Genomic DNA, 14659 nt, shown 5'->3' on the forward strand with positions numbered 1-14659 from the left:
TATTCTGACCAAACTTGGTGTGTTTTATGAAAACCATGACCTGAGTCTACCTGCGCTTTCGGCACAGTGCCACCTAGTGGTCAGGAGATATGAAACATTTATCTTTTTGCTTATTACTTCTGAACGCCTGGGCTAAAAATCACAAAACTGGTCCCTTTAGATTTGGTGCAACATGTTGAGTTTAACCATACCCCATTTCCCCATATCTATGATTGCAACAATTGAAAATTTTTACGGTATTTAACATTTTCCAGAAAACTTTTTTGAACCCCTCCTAGGCCGTCACTCAGATTTTCTCCAAAATTCAACCAGATCATCTTCAGACCATGCCGACAAAAAGCTTTGAAATTCAAGTTGAGTCGTCAGACCGTTCTCGAAAAATGCGCCAACGAATTTGACTAAGAGGACACCAAAATGGATGTGAGGCGAGATCTCTGCAGTGCTTTAGTGAATACTAAACAAACTTGTTGTGTTTTATGACAGCCATGACCTGAGTCTACCTGCGCTGTTTCGGCACAGGGCCACCTAGTGGTCAGGAGATATAAAAAAGGGCTCTTTTTGCTTATCACTTCTGAATGGTCTATTGAAAAAACTGGTCTCTTTAGATTTTGGGTTTAGATTGAGTCAAACGTTACCCAATTTCCCTATTTCGGCCATTTTGGGCTTTGGCCATTTTGAATTTTGTCCAAAAAGGCTGTATTTTACAAACACATTGGCGCATCATTACGTAACTCTGTATTCTTTTGGCACCATGCCATGACAGTACACAAAAAGGTTAATGAAATTTCCAAAAAGGCTAATAACTTTTGATTAAATTAACCTATTCTAATGGAACTGGTCTTAATGAATTACTTGGGTCATGCCAAGAACATAGATACCAACTATCCTATAGTCGGCTGAACTTGCTGTCCGCCATTTTTATTTTCTTTAAAAAACTATTTTTTCAAACCCCTCCTAGGCCGTTGCTCCGGTTTTCACCAAAATTGAATCAGATCATCTTCAGATCATGCTGACAAAAAGTTATGGAATTTAAGTTGATTCATCAAACTGTTCTTGAATAATGCGCCAATGAATAAGAGCACGCCAAAATGGACATGTGGCGATATGTCTGCAATGCTTTAGCAAATTTTGACCAAACTTATGCTGCGTCCCAAACGCCTACTTATACTACGTCCTAAAAGTGTGTACTCTTTTTGTGAAGAAAAAGTACATACTTTTGAGTGTGTAGCAGAAAAGTATGCAAGTTTTGGGACATACTACTCCGTCATCTTTAACGGACTCTGTCGCTTAGTTACGTGCATCCCATCACTGTTTAAACTGCCCTGTCAATCATCATCACAGTCAAAATCCTCCACATTCAGTTTAATCTCCTAACGTATCAGAGAAACGTAGTCGCACATTGATCTGCCATGTGTGTGTCTTTAATGCAGAGACTCTCCTTGTGTGTTTGCAGTTTAAATATGACGCATTTAAAAGTTAATCGCAAAACGTGTCATTACAAAAGTTCACAATGCTGCTGAAGGAGAAATATAATGTGGACAACACTGAATAAATATATTTTCCTCAGGTTAAATACTGATAATAGATCAATCAAACCTTTATATAAACCTCTCTACTTTACTATCTGACTAGCACATCGGTCATGTTTTTAACACTTTTTATCCGCGTTTGTAGTTCCAATCGAATCCTCGTCCAACTCGCAATGGGTTGTGGGTAGTATCAGCCGTAGTGTGTGCATCGATCCGCACTTCGAATTCTGACAGGAAATAGTAAACCATCTGGGTATGTTTGGAATACTCTTTTCAACATACTACGATTTGGGACATGCTAAATCTATTTTCGAATACTATTTAGTGTGGATAGTATGCGAAGTGGGACACAGGGATAGTGTGTGTTATGACAACCATGATCTGAGTCTACCTGCTCTGTTTCGGCACAGTGCCACCTAGTGGTCAGGAGCTTTTTGTAACTTCTGAACTGTTTGGCCAAAAATCACAAAAGTGGTCTCTTTAGATTTTATGCAACATGCAAAGTCGAACAATACTCAGTTTTCCACTTGTCCTGGAAATGCGTTAATGTCACGCCCTGCTTGCACTGCATTAATTAAAGGGTTAGTTCACCCAAAAATGTAAACTATTTCATTAATTACTCCCCCTCATGTCGTTGGACACCTGTAAGACCTTCGTTCATCTTCAGAACACAAATGAAGATATTTTAGTGTAAAGCTGAGAAAGGCTTCAGAAAGGCCTCCATTGGCATTCAGTACATTCCCACACACAAGACCCATAAAGGCCCTAAACACATCGACACAAAGCCCATCTCACTACTGTGCGCACAAAAATCTAAATAATGACTTTATCCACCAAGTTATTGACGTGAACTCGACGGATGCGCAAGAATATGACACAGCTCCGCCGTTCAGATGGCTCAGATCAAGCCTGCAGCACTCCTCTCAGAAACTGAAGCTGTCGCGCCTCCATCGCCCCCCGGTGACCGGTCCCAGTATAGCCGCCCCTCTGTGTTTTCTAATGGACGCGAGGCAAAATAAACAATAAAATTACACTAGATATTTCCCCCCAAAGTTAGTTTATGTCATTGAAGGCAGTTACCATCACGATGATTTCATTTCAAGTGTTCGTTTTTAAAATAAGTTTAGTTTTAGTTAGTTATCTGATGCTATAAAAACGGGCGGTGTGGCCTCATGATTGACAGCTGAGATCGACGTCTTCTCTGAGTGAAGTCACTGAGGCACTAACGGACTTTATTCGGGATTTTTGGGAGCAGATTGGAGCTTTAGCTTTAATTTCTACATTTCCATATCTGTTTATTTCACACCAACATATTTAATAGTTCTGATTCTGTGAGAGTGTGGGCGGGCTTTTGATATCGCTGCTGTACTTCCTGCTCTACTTCCTGCTCTCTACTGCACAGACTCGGTCCCTAGATGTCAGCGGACCGTCTGAAAGCTTCAACTCGGGCAATCGTAAACGGATGATATCGCATCGTCCAAATTTTTTTACGGTCTATGATTCGGACACATGACCCGGAAGAGGAGGAGGGGCGCCGCTAACGCGTGAGTTCGCGTCCGAGACCTACACGGAAGACAATAACTTGGCGGATAAAGTCATTATTTCGATTTTTTTTTGCGCACTAAAACTATTCTCGTTGCTTCATAAAATTATTGTAGAGCCGCTCTAGTGAGATGGGCTGTGTGTCGATGTGTTTAGTGTCTTTATGGGTCTTGTGAGTGGGAATGTACTGAATGCCAATGGAGGCCTATCTGAAGCCTTTCTCAGCTTTACACTAAAATATCTTCATTTGTGTTCTGAAGATGAACGAAGGTCTTACGGGTGTCCAACGACATGAGGGCGAGGAATTAATGAAATACTTTTCTTTTTTGGGTGAACTAACCCTTTAAATGTATGCATTGTATTAGTTCTTCATCAGTTCTCTCTCTGTCCTGCTTTAGGCACAATGCGTCCCGTGCAGCGTAATTTCTACGACCCGTCCTCGTCTCCGGGCAAGGGCATCGTATGGGAGTGGGAAAACGACTGTGGATCCTGGACGCCCTACGACATGGAGTTGTGTGTCAGTATCCAGAACGCCTATGAGAAGCAGCACCCCTGGCTGGACCTGAGCTCGCTGGGCTTCAGCTATCTGGTGGACTTTGACGGCATGTCTCAAACTAACCGGCAGAGCCAGAGGAAGCGGCGCATTCGCCGGCGGATGGACCTTGCCTATCCTCTCATCGCCGGATCCATCCCCAAATCCCAATCCTGGCCTGTGGGCACCAATTCGGGCACCCCGTGCACCTGCCAACAGTGCCTGCTGGTCCACAACACACGCGCCGCATCTAACGCCATCTTGGCTCTGCAGCAGAGGAGGAAGCTTTACGGGACGGAGGGCGGAGCCAATCAGACGGCCGTCGTCAGGCAGAGCAACACCTTCGCTGGCTCCTCCCTCTACTCACCCATGACGACTGTTGCCAGGGGACACCATAACAACATAAAGGTCAGTGGAGGCGGAGCTGGGAAGATGGAGATGAATGGGATGAATTTCTCAGGCGCCCCTGCGCTGGTGACGCTTCCGACCAATCACGCGCTTACGATTAACGGACAGAATAATCTGAACCGGCCAGGAACGCAGCGGATCGCGGTGACGGCGGGCAGAGGATCCATCCCTCCAGGGTAAGAGATCTATCTATCTATCCATCCATCCATCCATCCATCCATCCATCCATCCATCCATCCATCCATCCATCCATCCATCCATCCATCCATCCATCCATCCATCCATCCATCCATCCATCCATCGTTCTATCTATCGTTCTATCTATCGTTCTATCTATCTATCTATAGTATCTGCTGTTCTTTCTTTCATTTTTTTCTATTAAATAGATAGATAGTTTTATGTATGATGTATGAATATCTTTATCTTGAGCTGTTTGCACTTCATTGGGTCATTCTTTTCTTTGTTTCTTGATGCTTTTTAGTTTTGTAGGGATTGATTGTCTCGAACAGGGAAATAATCAATAGTGTCCTTTTGCAGTGTGACAGTGAATCAGTCAAACACACTCACACACTGAAACACACACACATGCACACACGCACACATTCATACACACTCTCACACACAAGTGCTGTGCTGCTGTAAAGCATCTATAAATCTTGTCCTTTCCTCTGAGCGTGTGAAAATCATTGTTTGAGTGTGTCTTTGGTCTTTGGTGTGTGTGTGTGTGTGTGTGTGTGTGTGTGTGTGGATCGTTGCCATCCAGGCTGTGATACACAGGGGGAAGATGAATAATGGATCAAGGCAAAACGAAGCCTCAGCAGAGAGAGAGAGAGAGAGAGAGAGAGAGAGAGAGAGAGAGAGAGAGAGAGAGAGACAGTAAAGCATCTAATGAAGGGGTATAAATCCTAGGAAATGTGAAGTGACGATGAAACCACATTTCTGAACCCACAAACACACTTCAGCAGAAACCCAGAGAGCAGCGCAGAGACGAAGAGAGAAAGGGTGTAAAGAGAGATAAGTTTGCTTTGTTCCCAGGCGAGCGGTTCCACACACAGGATGAGCGTGGTTCACACACACACGCACACACACACACACACACACTAAATCAGATAGCGTAAGATACTGTATAAACAAGCATCACGTGCACAAAACACCACCGTCGATCTCTCAGATGTGATCTCTGTGAGGTTTTCTTACTAATGCAATTACACTTTCTATTCACTCCCACTTAAACAGTGATGTTTCGCTATCGGTCTACAACTAATTTGATCCGTTTTACTGCGGCACTTACCCCTGATAAATAATAAATACTCATAAATCCTTGTCTGACAATGGAGATATAAAACCTGAGAATAATTTTCCCTGACAGGATTCCAGCAATCATGTTGTGCTTTCACACGGCAAAAAATGATGTTCTTAGTCAGCACTTTTGTCTTTTTTCCCCACTACAAATATCCAAACATTTATTGCTTCTCAAGACAAAAGTACTAAGCAGATCTGTATTGTACATGCAGCTTGTGAATGAATCTACTGGAGATGAAGACAGTTTTTATCCCTTATCAATAACAGTAGCCTACCAAAAGAAAAGAATCAAAAATATGGGGACAGATTCTTTGATGGCTAGAAACGCTTCTGGTTCGGATGTTTTGAGACACACACACACACACACACACACACACACACACACACACACACACACACACACACACACGGACACACGGGTACTGTAGTGCCTCCACACACACTTCACACTGAAGGAACTCGTGTTTCAGTGATGTGTGATTTTTGCACCGCCACTAGAGGGCAGAGTCGGTCAGATCAGAGACAGAGGGCTTACACACACTTACCGTGGTACAGGATATATATATATATATATATATATATATATATATATATATATATATATATATATATATATTATAAAATATTATTTATATATATATATATAATATCAGTTTTCCTATTGACTACAAAACTCATTTATTCAGTCTTATTAATCTTCACTTTTCATCTCAACATTTTCAATGTTTGGAAGATTAATTCCATCTGTTTTGAGTTTTATGATACTTTTTTTTTTGCCAGTGATCTGTGCATTTATATTATTTAGCATTTTAATGTTTTCATGTGTTAATGTGAGATTTGTGGATACAGTAATTCATTTAGTTTTGTATAGAACAAATGTTTTTATTTTGTAGTTAAAAATTAAAGTGAAACCCTTTAGGGGATTAGGGCTGTTTATGTGTATGTATATATATATATAAATAAATATATTATACATTTTTATTTTTAAAATTAAATGTAATTTTTTATTATCCATTGAGTTATTATTAAATAAATAAATGAATCAGAAATACATTTCAGACATCTTCATTATTCATCATAATCCATAGGCAAATTAAGCAATGTATATAATTTTATTATTTAATTTGATTTATTATCCATTGAGTTGTTATTTAATAATTCCATGAATCTGGGGCCGTATTCATAAAACATCTTAAGGCTAAAGGTTGCTCTGTGTCAGTCCTAATTTGAGCTCTAAGAGTATAAACTAGCTCCTAAATCTGTGAAAAGCTAGGAATAGTCAAAAGGACTCCTAAATAAATCACACGCAATCCTAACGTCTGTTGCAGACCTTTCTCACCTTTGTCTACTTACTGTCCTATCATAACAACAAGGCAAAAATATATCAATAATAGATGAAAAAGATGACGTCTAATTACCGGTGGCGGTTGCTTCACGAGTTCACACTTACACATGTCCTTTAGTAGAAGTTCTCAGTCGCTGTATGAATGTGTTTAAGAGAGAACTCTTCCCTGAGAGCTTTTACTGCGATGTCGGAGAACTCTGAGTGCTCAGATCAAATGTTTTATGAATATGGCCCCAGATATACATTTCAAACATCTTCATTATTCATCATAATCCTCTGGCCAATTGAGCAAAATGAACAGTGATTTTTTTTGTGTGTGCAAAGTGTACGCTATGTAACAATTTTTTATTATAGTTATTTTTATATATACAGTCTTGTTCAAAATAATAGCAGTACAATGTGACTAACCAGAATAATCAAGGTTTTTAGTATATTTTTTATTGCTACGTGGCAAACAAGTTACCAGTAGGTTCAGTAGATTCTCAGAAAACAAATGAGACCCAGCATTCATGATATGCACGCTCTTAAGGCTGTGCAATTGGGCAATTAGTTGAATTAGTTGAAAGGGGTGTGTTCAAAAAAATAGCAGTGTGGCATTCAATCACTGAGGTCATCAATTTTGTGAAGAAACAGGTGTGAATCAGGTGGCCCCTATTTAAGGATGAAGCCAACACTTGTTGAACATGCATTTGAAAGCTGAGGAAAATGGGTCGTTCAAGACATTGTTCAGAAGAACAGCGTACTTTGATTAAAAAGTTGATTAGAGAGGGGAAAACCTATAAAGAGGTGCAAAAAATGATAGGCTGTTCAGCTAAAATGATCTCCAATGCCTTAAAATGGAGAGCAAAACCAGAGAGACGTGGAAGAAAACGGAAGACAACCATCAAAATGGATAGAAGAATAACCAGAATGGCAAAGGCTCAGCCAATGATCACCTCCAGGATGATCAAAGACAGTCTGGAGTTACCTGTAAGTACTGTGACAGTTAGAAGACGTCTGTGTGAAGCTAATCTATTTTCAAGAATCCCCCGCAAAGTCCCTCTGTTAAAAAAAAGGCATGTGCAGAAGAGGTTACAATTTGCCAAAGAACACATCAACTGGCCTAAAGAGAAATGGAGGAACATTTTGTGGACTGATGAGAGTAAAATTGTTCTTTTTGGGTCCAAGGGCCACAGGCAGTTTGTGAGACGACCCCCAAACTCTGAATTCAAGCCACAGTCCACAGTGAAGACAGTGAAGCATGGAGGTGCAAGCATCATGATATGGGCATGTTTCTCCTACTATGGTGTTGGGCCTATTTATCGCATACCAGGGATCATGGATCAGTTTGCATATGTTAAAATACTTGAAGAGGTCATGTTGCCCTATGCTGAAGAGGACATGCCCTTGAAACGGTTGTTTCAACAAGACAATGACCCAAAACACACTAGTAAACGGGCAAAGTCTTGGTTCCAAACCAACAAAATGAATGTTATGGAGTGGCCAGCCCAATCTCCAGACCTTAATCCAATTGAGAACTTGTGGGGTGATATCAAAAATGCTGTTTCTGAAGCAAAACCAAGAAATGTGAATGAATTGTGGAATGTTGTTAAAGAATCATGGAGTGGAATAACAGCTGAGAGGTGCCACAAGTTGGTTGACTCCATGCCACACAGATGTCAAGCAGTTTTAAAAAACTGTGGTCATACAACTAAATATTAGTTTAGTGATTCACAGGATTGCTAAATCCCAGAAAAAAAAATGTTTGTACAAAATAGTTTTGAGTTTGTACAGTCAAAGGTAGACACTGCTATTTTTTTGAACACACCCCTTTCAACTAATTGCCCAATTGCACAGCCTTAAGAGCGTGCATATCATGAATGCTGGGTCTCATTTGTTTTCTGACAATCTACTGAACCTACTGGTAACTTGTTTGCCACGTAGCAATAAAAAATATACTAAAAACCTTGATTATTCTGGTTAGTCACATTGTACTGCTATTATTTTGAACAAGACTGTAGTTTTATTAGTTATTATTTAATAATTCCATGAATCAAATCTACATTTTAAAAATCTTCATTATTCATAATAACTTAATCAATAGGCCAATTGAGCAGGATCATTTATGATGTTACAGTATGTTATTACGTTATTGTGTTACATTATGTTACGTCATGTTACAGTAGGTTACATTACTTTACATTACAGTATGTTTTTATATTTTGTTATATGTTATGTTATACAGTACAGGCCAAAAGTTTGGACAAATTACTATTTGTAATGTTTTTGAAAGAAGTTTCATTACAGTTTATTTGATCAAAAATACTAAATACAAATAGAAATGTGTCCAAACTTTTGGCCTGTACTGTATGTTATGTTATGTTATGTTGCATGTTGTTGCGTGTTATGTTACATGTTGTTATGTTGCGTGTTTTGTTATGTGTTTTGTTACATGGTGTTATGTGTTATGTTGTGTGTTATGTATATGTGTTATGTGTTATGTTACATGTTATGTTTTTTATGTTATGTGTTATGTTGTGTGTTATGTTTATGTGTTATGTTACATGTTATGTTTTTTATGTTATGTGTTATGTTGCGTGTTATGTGTTATGTTATGTTTTTTTTATGTTATGTTATGTTGCGTGTTATGTTTGTTGCGTGTTGTTTATGTTGCGTGTTGTACATGTTATGTTTTTTATGTTATATTGCGTGTTATGTTACATGTTATGTTTTTTATGTTATGTAATATGTTATGTTGCGTGTTATGTTACATGTTGTTTTACATGTTAATATGTTGCGTGTTATGTTACATGTTGTTATGTTGCGTGTTATCTTGCGTGTTTTGTTATGTGTTTTGTTATGGTGTTATGTGTTATGTTGTATGTCATGTTGCGTGTTGTTGTGTTGTTACATGTTATGTTTTTTATGTTATGTGTTATGTTGCGTGTTGTTATGTGTTATGTTACATGTTATGTTTTTTATGTTATGTGTTATGTTGCATGTTGTTATGTGTTATGTTACATGTTATGTTTTTTATGTTATGTGTTATGTTGCGTGTTGTTATGTGTTATGTTACATGTTATGTTTTTTATGTTGTGTTATGTTGCGTGTTGTTATGTGTTATGTTACATGTTATGTTATGTGTTATGTTGCGTGTTATGTTTATGTTGCGTGTTATGTTATGTTGCATGTTGTGTTTTTTATGTTATGTTATATGTTATGTTGCGTGTTATGTTATGTTGCATGTTGTGTTTTTTATGTTATGTTATATGTTATGTTGCGTGTTATGTTATGTTGCATGTTGTGTTTTTTATGTTATGTTATATGTTATTTTGCGTGTTATGCGTTATGTAACGTTATGTTTTTATGTTATGTTGTGTGTTATTTTATGTTGCGTGTTGTTATGTGTTATGTTTTTTATGCTATGTTATGTTATGTTGCGTGTTATGCGTTATGTGTTATGTTATGTAACATGTTATGTTTTTTATGTTATGTTATGTGTTATGTTGCGTGTTATGCGTTATGTAACATGTTATGTTATATGTTATGTTGCGTGTTATGTGTTATGTTACATGTTATGTTTTTTATGTTATGTTATATGTTATGTTGCGTGTTGTTTTACATGTTATGTTGCGTGTTATCTTGCGTGTTTTGTTATGTGTTTTGTTACATGGTGTTATGTGTTATGTTGTATGTCATGTTGCGTGTTATTGTGTTGTTACATGTTATGTTTTTTATGTTATGTGTTATGTTGCGTGTTATGTGTTATGTTACATGTTATGTTTTTTATGTTAATTTATGTGTTTTGTTGCGTGTTATGTTACGTTACATGTTGTTTTACATGTTGTTATGTTGCGTGTTTTGTTATGTTATGTTACATGGTGTTATGTGTTATGTTTTGTCGTTGCGTGTTGTTGTGTTGTGACATGTTATGTTTTTTATGTTATGTGTTATGTTGTGTGTTATGTTTGTTATGTGTTAAGTTTATGTTGCGTGTTATGTTAGATGTTATATGTTACATTACATGTTATGTTTTATGCTGTTATATTAAATGTTGTAAGTGTTGTTATGTTATGTTTTATGTTAGGTTGTTGTATATTATGTTATGTGTTATGTATTATGTTGCATGTTATGTTATGTTTTGGTTTGTTGTTACGTATTGTGTTATGTTACATGTTATGTTGTGTTATGTGTTGTTATTTTGTTATGTTGTTTTTGTTACGTTACTTTACATTACCGTATATTGTTATGTTACATTGTTATTTTACAGTGTGTTATGTTAGTGTTACGTTATGTTCATTATGTTACAGTATGTTGTTACATTATGTTCATTATGTTATGTTCCAGAATGTTACATTACGGTGTCTCTATGTATGTACTTTCATGAAGGCATTTGAAGCAGATTGGTTTTCTAAAGAGCTTTACAACATCTGACCTCTTCAGTGTTATCTGGTTTTGGCTCATATATGAACACTAACAGGCTTCAGAGTTCAGTTCAACTTAACAACTGACTTCCTGTCTCACTTCCTGTGAGAGCAAGCGTGTCTGAGATCAGAAGAGGAAGTGTGTGTTGTGTAGAGTTTAATGAAAGCAGGAGAGATGATGGAGACGGATGGAGACTCGGAGGAGGACACACGGTAGGTTCGGTGGCTCGAGCGAGGCTTTGAGTCGCTGCGTGTGGAAACCAGAACGAGTGTGAGATCTAAAACGGGAGAGATAAGACATGAAACGAGACGAGTGCAGCCGTTTCCGGATGTGTGTTGATATGAGGCGCTCTCTTTTACTCTTAACTCTGCATGCAGGTTTTGTTTATTCTGTTTTATTTCAACATGCAACTAAACGGCTTAACCCTCTACAATGATTATTTGTTTGTTTGAGTTATGTAATTCATTTACAGATATACATTTCAAACATCTTAATTATTCATTTTAATGTATAGGCCAATTGAACAGAATCATTTTATTTTAATAAAATGTATTTAAATGTATTAAAAATATATTACATTTTTTTATTTTATTTTTATTCATTGAGCTGTGTAATTCAATTTATTAGTTGACCTATAGGCTAATGGAGAATATTTTTATTTTATTTATTTTAATTCATTAAGTAATCATTCTATTTAATAGATGACATAATAAGATTTTTTAAATTAATTTTATATATTTATATTTGATTTTATGAATGTACTAATTTCATTTATTAGATGACCTATAGGCTAATGGAGAATATTTTTTTCTGTTATTTTATTTGATCTTGTTTTTATTTATTTATTTATTTATTTTAATTAATTAATTTATTTATTTATTTATTTTATGACACATAGGCTGATTGAGAATTATTTGTATATATTTTTTATTTTATAGATATTATTTTATTTGTTACTTTAGTATAGTTGAGATACTATTATAGTTTTCCTATTTTGAATTTGTATTTTATTTTGTGAATAAACTATAATCCAGCATCCTACAGTAGCATTTCTTTCAGACAGAAAAAATAAAATCTCGTTTCTCCTTCTAATCATATTTTAGCTACATTTTATCATCATCATCATCATCGTCATCATGGCTCTCTGTCTGGTTTCATTTCTCTTGTTCACACTGATTAGATCTAGTGTCTGACATTATCAGGGCTTTAAAGGTGAACAACACTGACATTGACTTGATTTGAGGTGTGTGTGTGTGTGCTGGACGGGCTGAGGGAGGAACGCCTCTTTCTTTAGGAGTGAGTTTTTGTTCCACATGTGATCCGATAAGATGATATATTCAGATCAACACATCTTGAGCTTTATCTGTTCTCAAGTGTGATCTGATGATGGCTTCAGTGTTTCTCGCTGGATGCTGATTGGCTCGTTCGGAACTTAATTCGATTGGCCGGTTTGAGTTGAGTATTATGCTGTGTTTTGGCCGTATGTTGGTGTCTCATCATCTGATCCCTTTATCGTATATATGAGCTGCTGATGGTTCAGGTCCAGTGGATCATTGACTGTCTGACGTGTGTGTGTGTGTGTGTGTGTGTTGTTTCCAGGGTTCCTGCACTTCCTGTGAAGAATCTCACTGGACCGGGACCCATCCATCCTGCCTTAGCAGGTACAGCACAACAACATGATGTTCAAATTCAGTTTGGTGTAAACCAAAAAACCTTTTATTTGAATATTTTATTTACATTTTGTATGTGAACCGCTTATATCTGTACAAGGGTATGTAAAAATGGTTTATTTTATTTCTTTTTATTTTGCACGTAATCAGGTTAACTTTGTACAAAGGTGTATATATACATATAAAACATTTTTTTAAATTTAATAATAAATATTTATTTTATTTAGCAAATAAACAGCTTAACTCTACAAAGGAATATACATTTTTATATATTTTTTTTAATTTTATTTTGCATGTAAACAGGTTAATTTGTACAAAATATGAAAATTGTTTATTTTATTATTTATTTAATTTTGCAAGTAAACCGTTCAACTCTATAAAGGTATATATCAATGATTTTATTTTATTTTTATTTTGCAAGTAAACAACTTAACTGTACACAGGTATATAAAACTAAAAAACATATTTAGTTTATTTAGCAAACAAACAGGAGTGAGCTCTACACTACTTAACTCTACAAAGGTATATAATATTTTTTATTATTATTTTATTTTATTTTATTTTGCACATAAACAGGTTAACTTTGTACTAAGGTGTAAAGAAATATATATATATATATATATATATATATATATATATATATATATATATATATATATATATATATATATTTATTTATTTATTTAACATCCAAGTGAGCACGTTATCTATGTAGTTTGGTGTTGAAATAGGTTTTTATTTGAATTGTTTTATTTATTACTTAATTTTTTATTTTATTTTAACATGCAAGTAAAATAAGTCCCATTGAATGATTTAAAAAAAAGACATAAATTAGGATTAAATTAATAAAAAGTTATAGCAGATAAAACGGCTTTATTGGTGTAAATGAAAGCGTATCCTGTGTGTGTGTGTCAGGCATGACCTTTATTGGCGTAAATGAAAGCGTATGCTGTGTGTGTGTGTCTCAGGCATGACGGGGATCCTCATGTGCGCCGCCGGGCTCCCTGTGTGTCTGACTCGGGCCCCGAAGCCCGTCCTTCACCCTCCAGCCGTCAGTAAGAGCGAGCTGAAGCCGGTGCCGGGAATCAACAGCATCCGACGCAAGACCAAGAAGAAACATCTCCGCAAAGGTCAGGCAGCAGAGGCTGTGTGTGAGTGTGTGTGTGAGTGTGTGAGTGAGTGTGTGAGTGAGTGAGTGTGTGAGTGAGTGTGTGAGTGAGTGTGTGAGTGAGTGTGTGAGTGAGTGTGTGAGTGAGTGAGTGTGTGAGTGAGTGAGTGAGTGTGTGAGTGTGTGAGTGAGTGTGTGAGTGAGTGTGTGAGTGAGTGAGTGAGTGTGTGAGTGAGTGAGTGAGTGTGTGAGTGAGTGTGTGAGTGAGTGTGTGAGTGAGTGAGTGAGTGTGTGAGTGAGTGTGTGAGTGAGTGAGTGAGTGAGTGAGTGAGTGAGTGAGTGAGTGTGTGAGTGAGTGAGTGTGTGAGTGAGTGTGTGAGTGAGTGTGTGAGTGAGTGTGTGAGTGAGTGAGTGTGTGAGTGAGTGAGTGTGTGAGTGAGTGAGTGAGTGTGTGAGTGAGTGAGTGAGTGTGTGAGTGAGTGAGTGAGTGAGTGTGTGAGTGTGTGAGTGTGTGAGTGAGTGTGTGAGTGAGTGTGTGAGTGAGTGTGTGAGTGAGTGTGTGAGTGAGTGTGTGAGTGAGTGTGTGAGTGAGTGTGTGAGTGTGTGAGTGAGTGAGTGAGTGAGTGTGTGAGTGTGTGAGTGTGTGAGTGAGTGTGTGAGTGTGTGAGTGAGTGAGTGAGTGAGTGAGTGTGTGAGTGTGTGAGTGTGTGAGTGAGTGTGTGAGTGTGTGAGTGAGTGAGTGTGTGAGTGAGTGAGTGTGTGAGTGAGTGTGTGAGTGAGTGTGTGAGTGAGTGTGTGAGTGAGTGAGTGTGTGAGTGA

At 37.3% G+C, this 14659-nt stretch overlaps 1 protein-coding gene across 2 annotated transcripts in view; it reads left to right on the forward strand.

Moving 5' to 3' along the window:
* dtx1 (deltex 1, E3 ubiquitin ligase) overlaps positions 1-14659 on the forward strand; it is an 82570-nt gene that overhangs the window by 41593 nt on the left and 26318 nt on the right. For both annotated transcript variants that reach the window (XR_010897606.1, XM_067414550.1), the window contains exons 3-5: positions 3470-4187; positions 12662-12723; positions 13701-13862. Coding sequence is in view for 1 of the 2 variants with exons in the window: in XM_067414550.1 (XP_067270651.1) it covers positions 3470-4187; positions 12662-12723; positions 13701-13862 (942 nt within the window). In the remaining variant the exon portion in view is untranslated. The remainder of the gene's footprint in view (positions 1-3469; positions 4188-12661; positions 12724-13700; positions 13863-14659) is intronic.

This window comes from Pseudorasbora parva, chromosome 13, assembly GCF_024679245.1.
Source record: "Pseudorasbora parva isolate DD20220531a chromosome 13, ASM2467924v1, whole genome shotgun sequence".
NCBI lineage: Eukaryota > Metazoa > Chordata > Actinopteri > Cypriniformes > Gobionidae > Pseudorasbora > Pseudorasbora parva.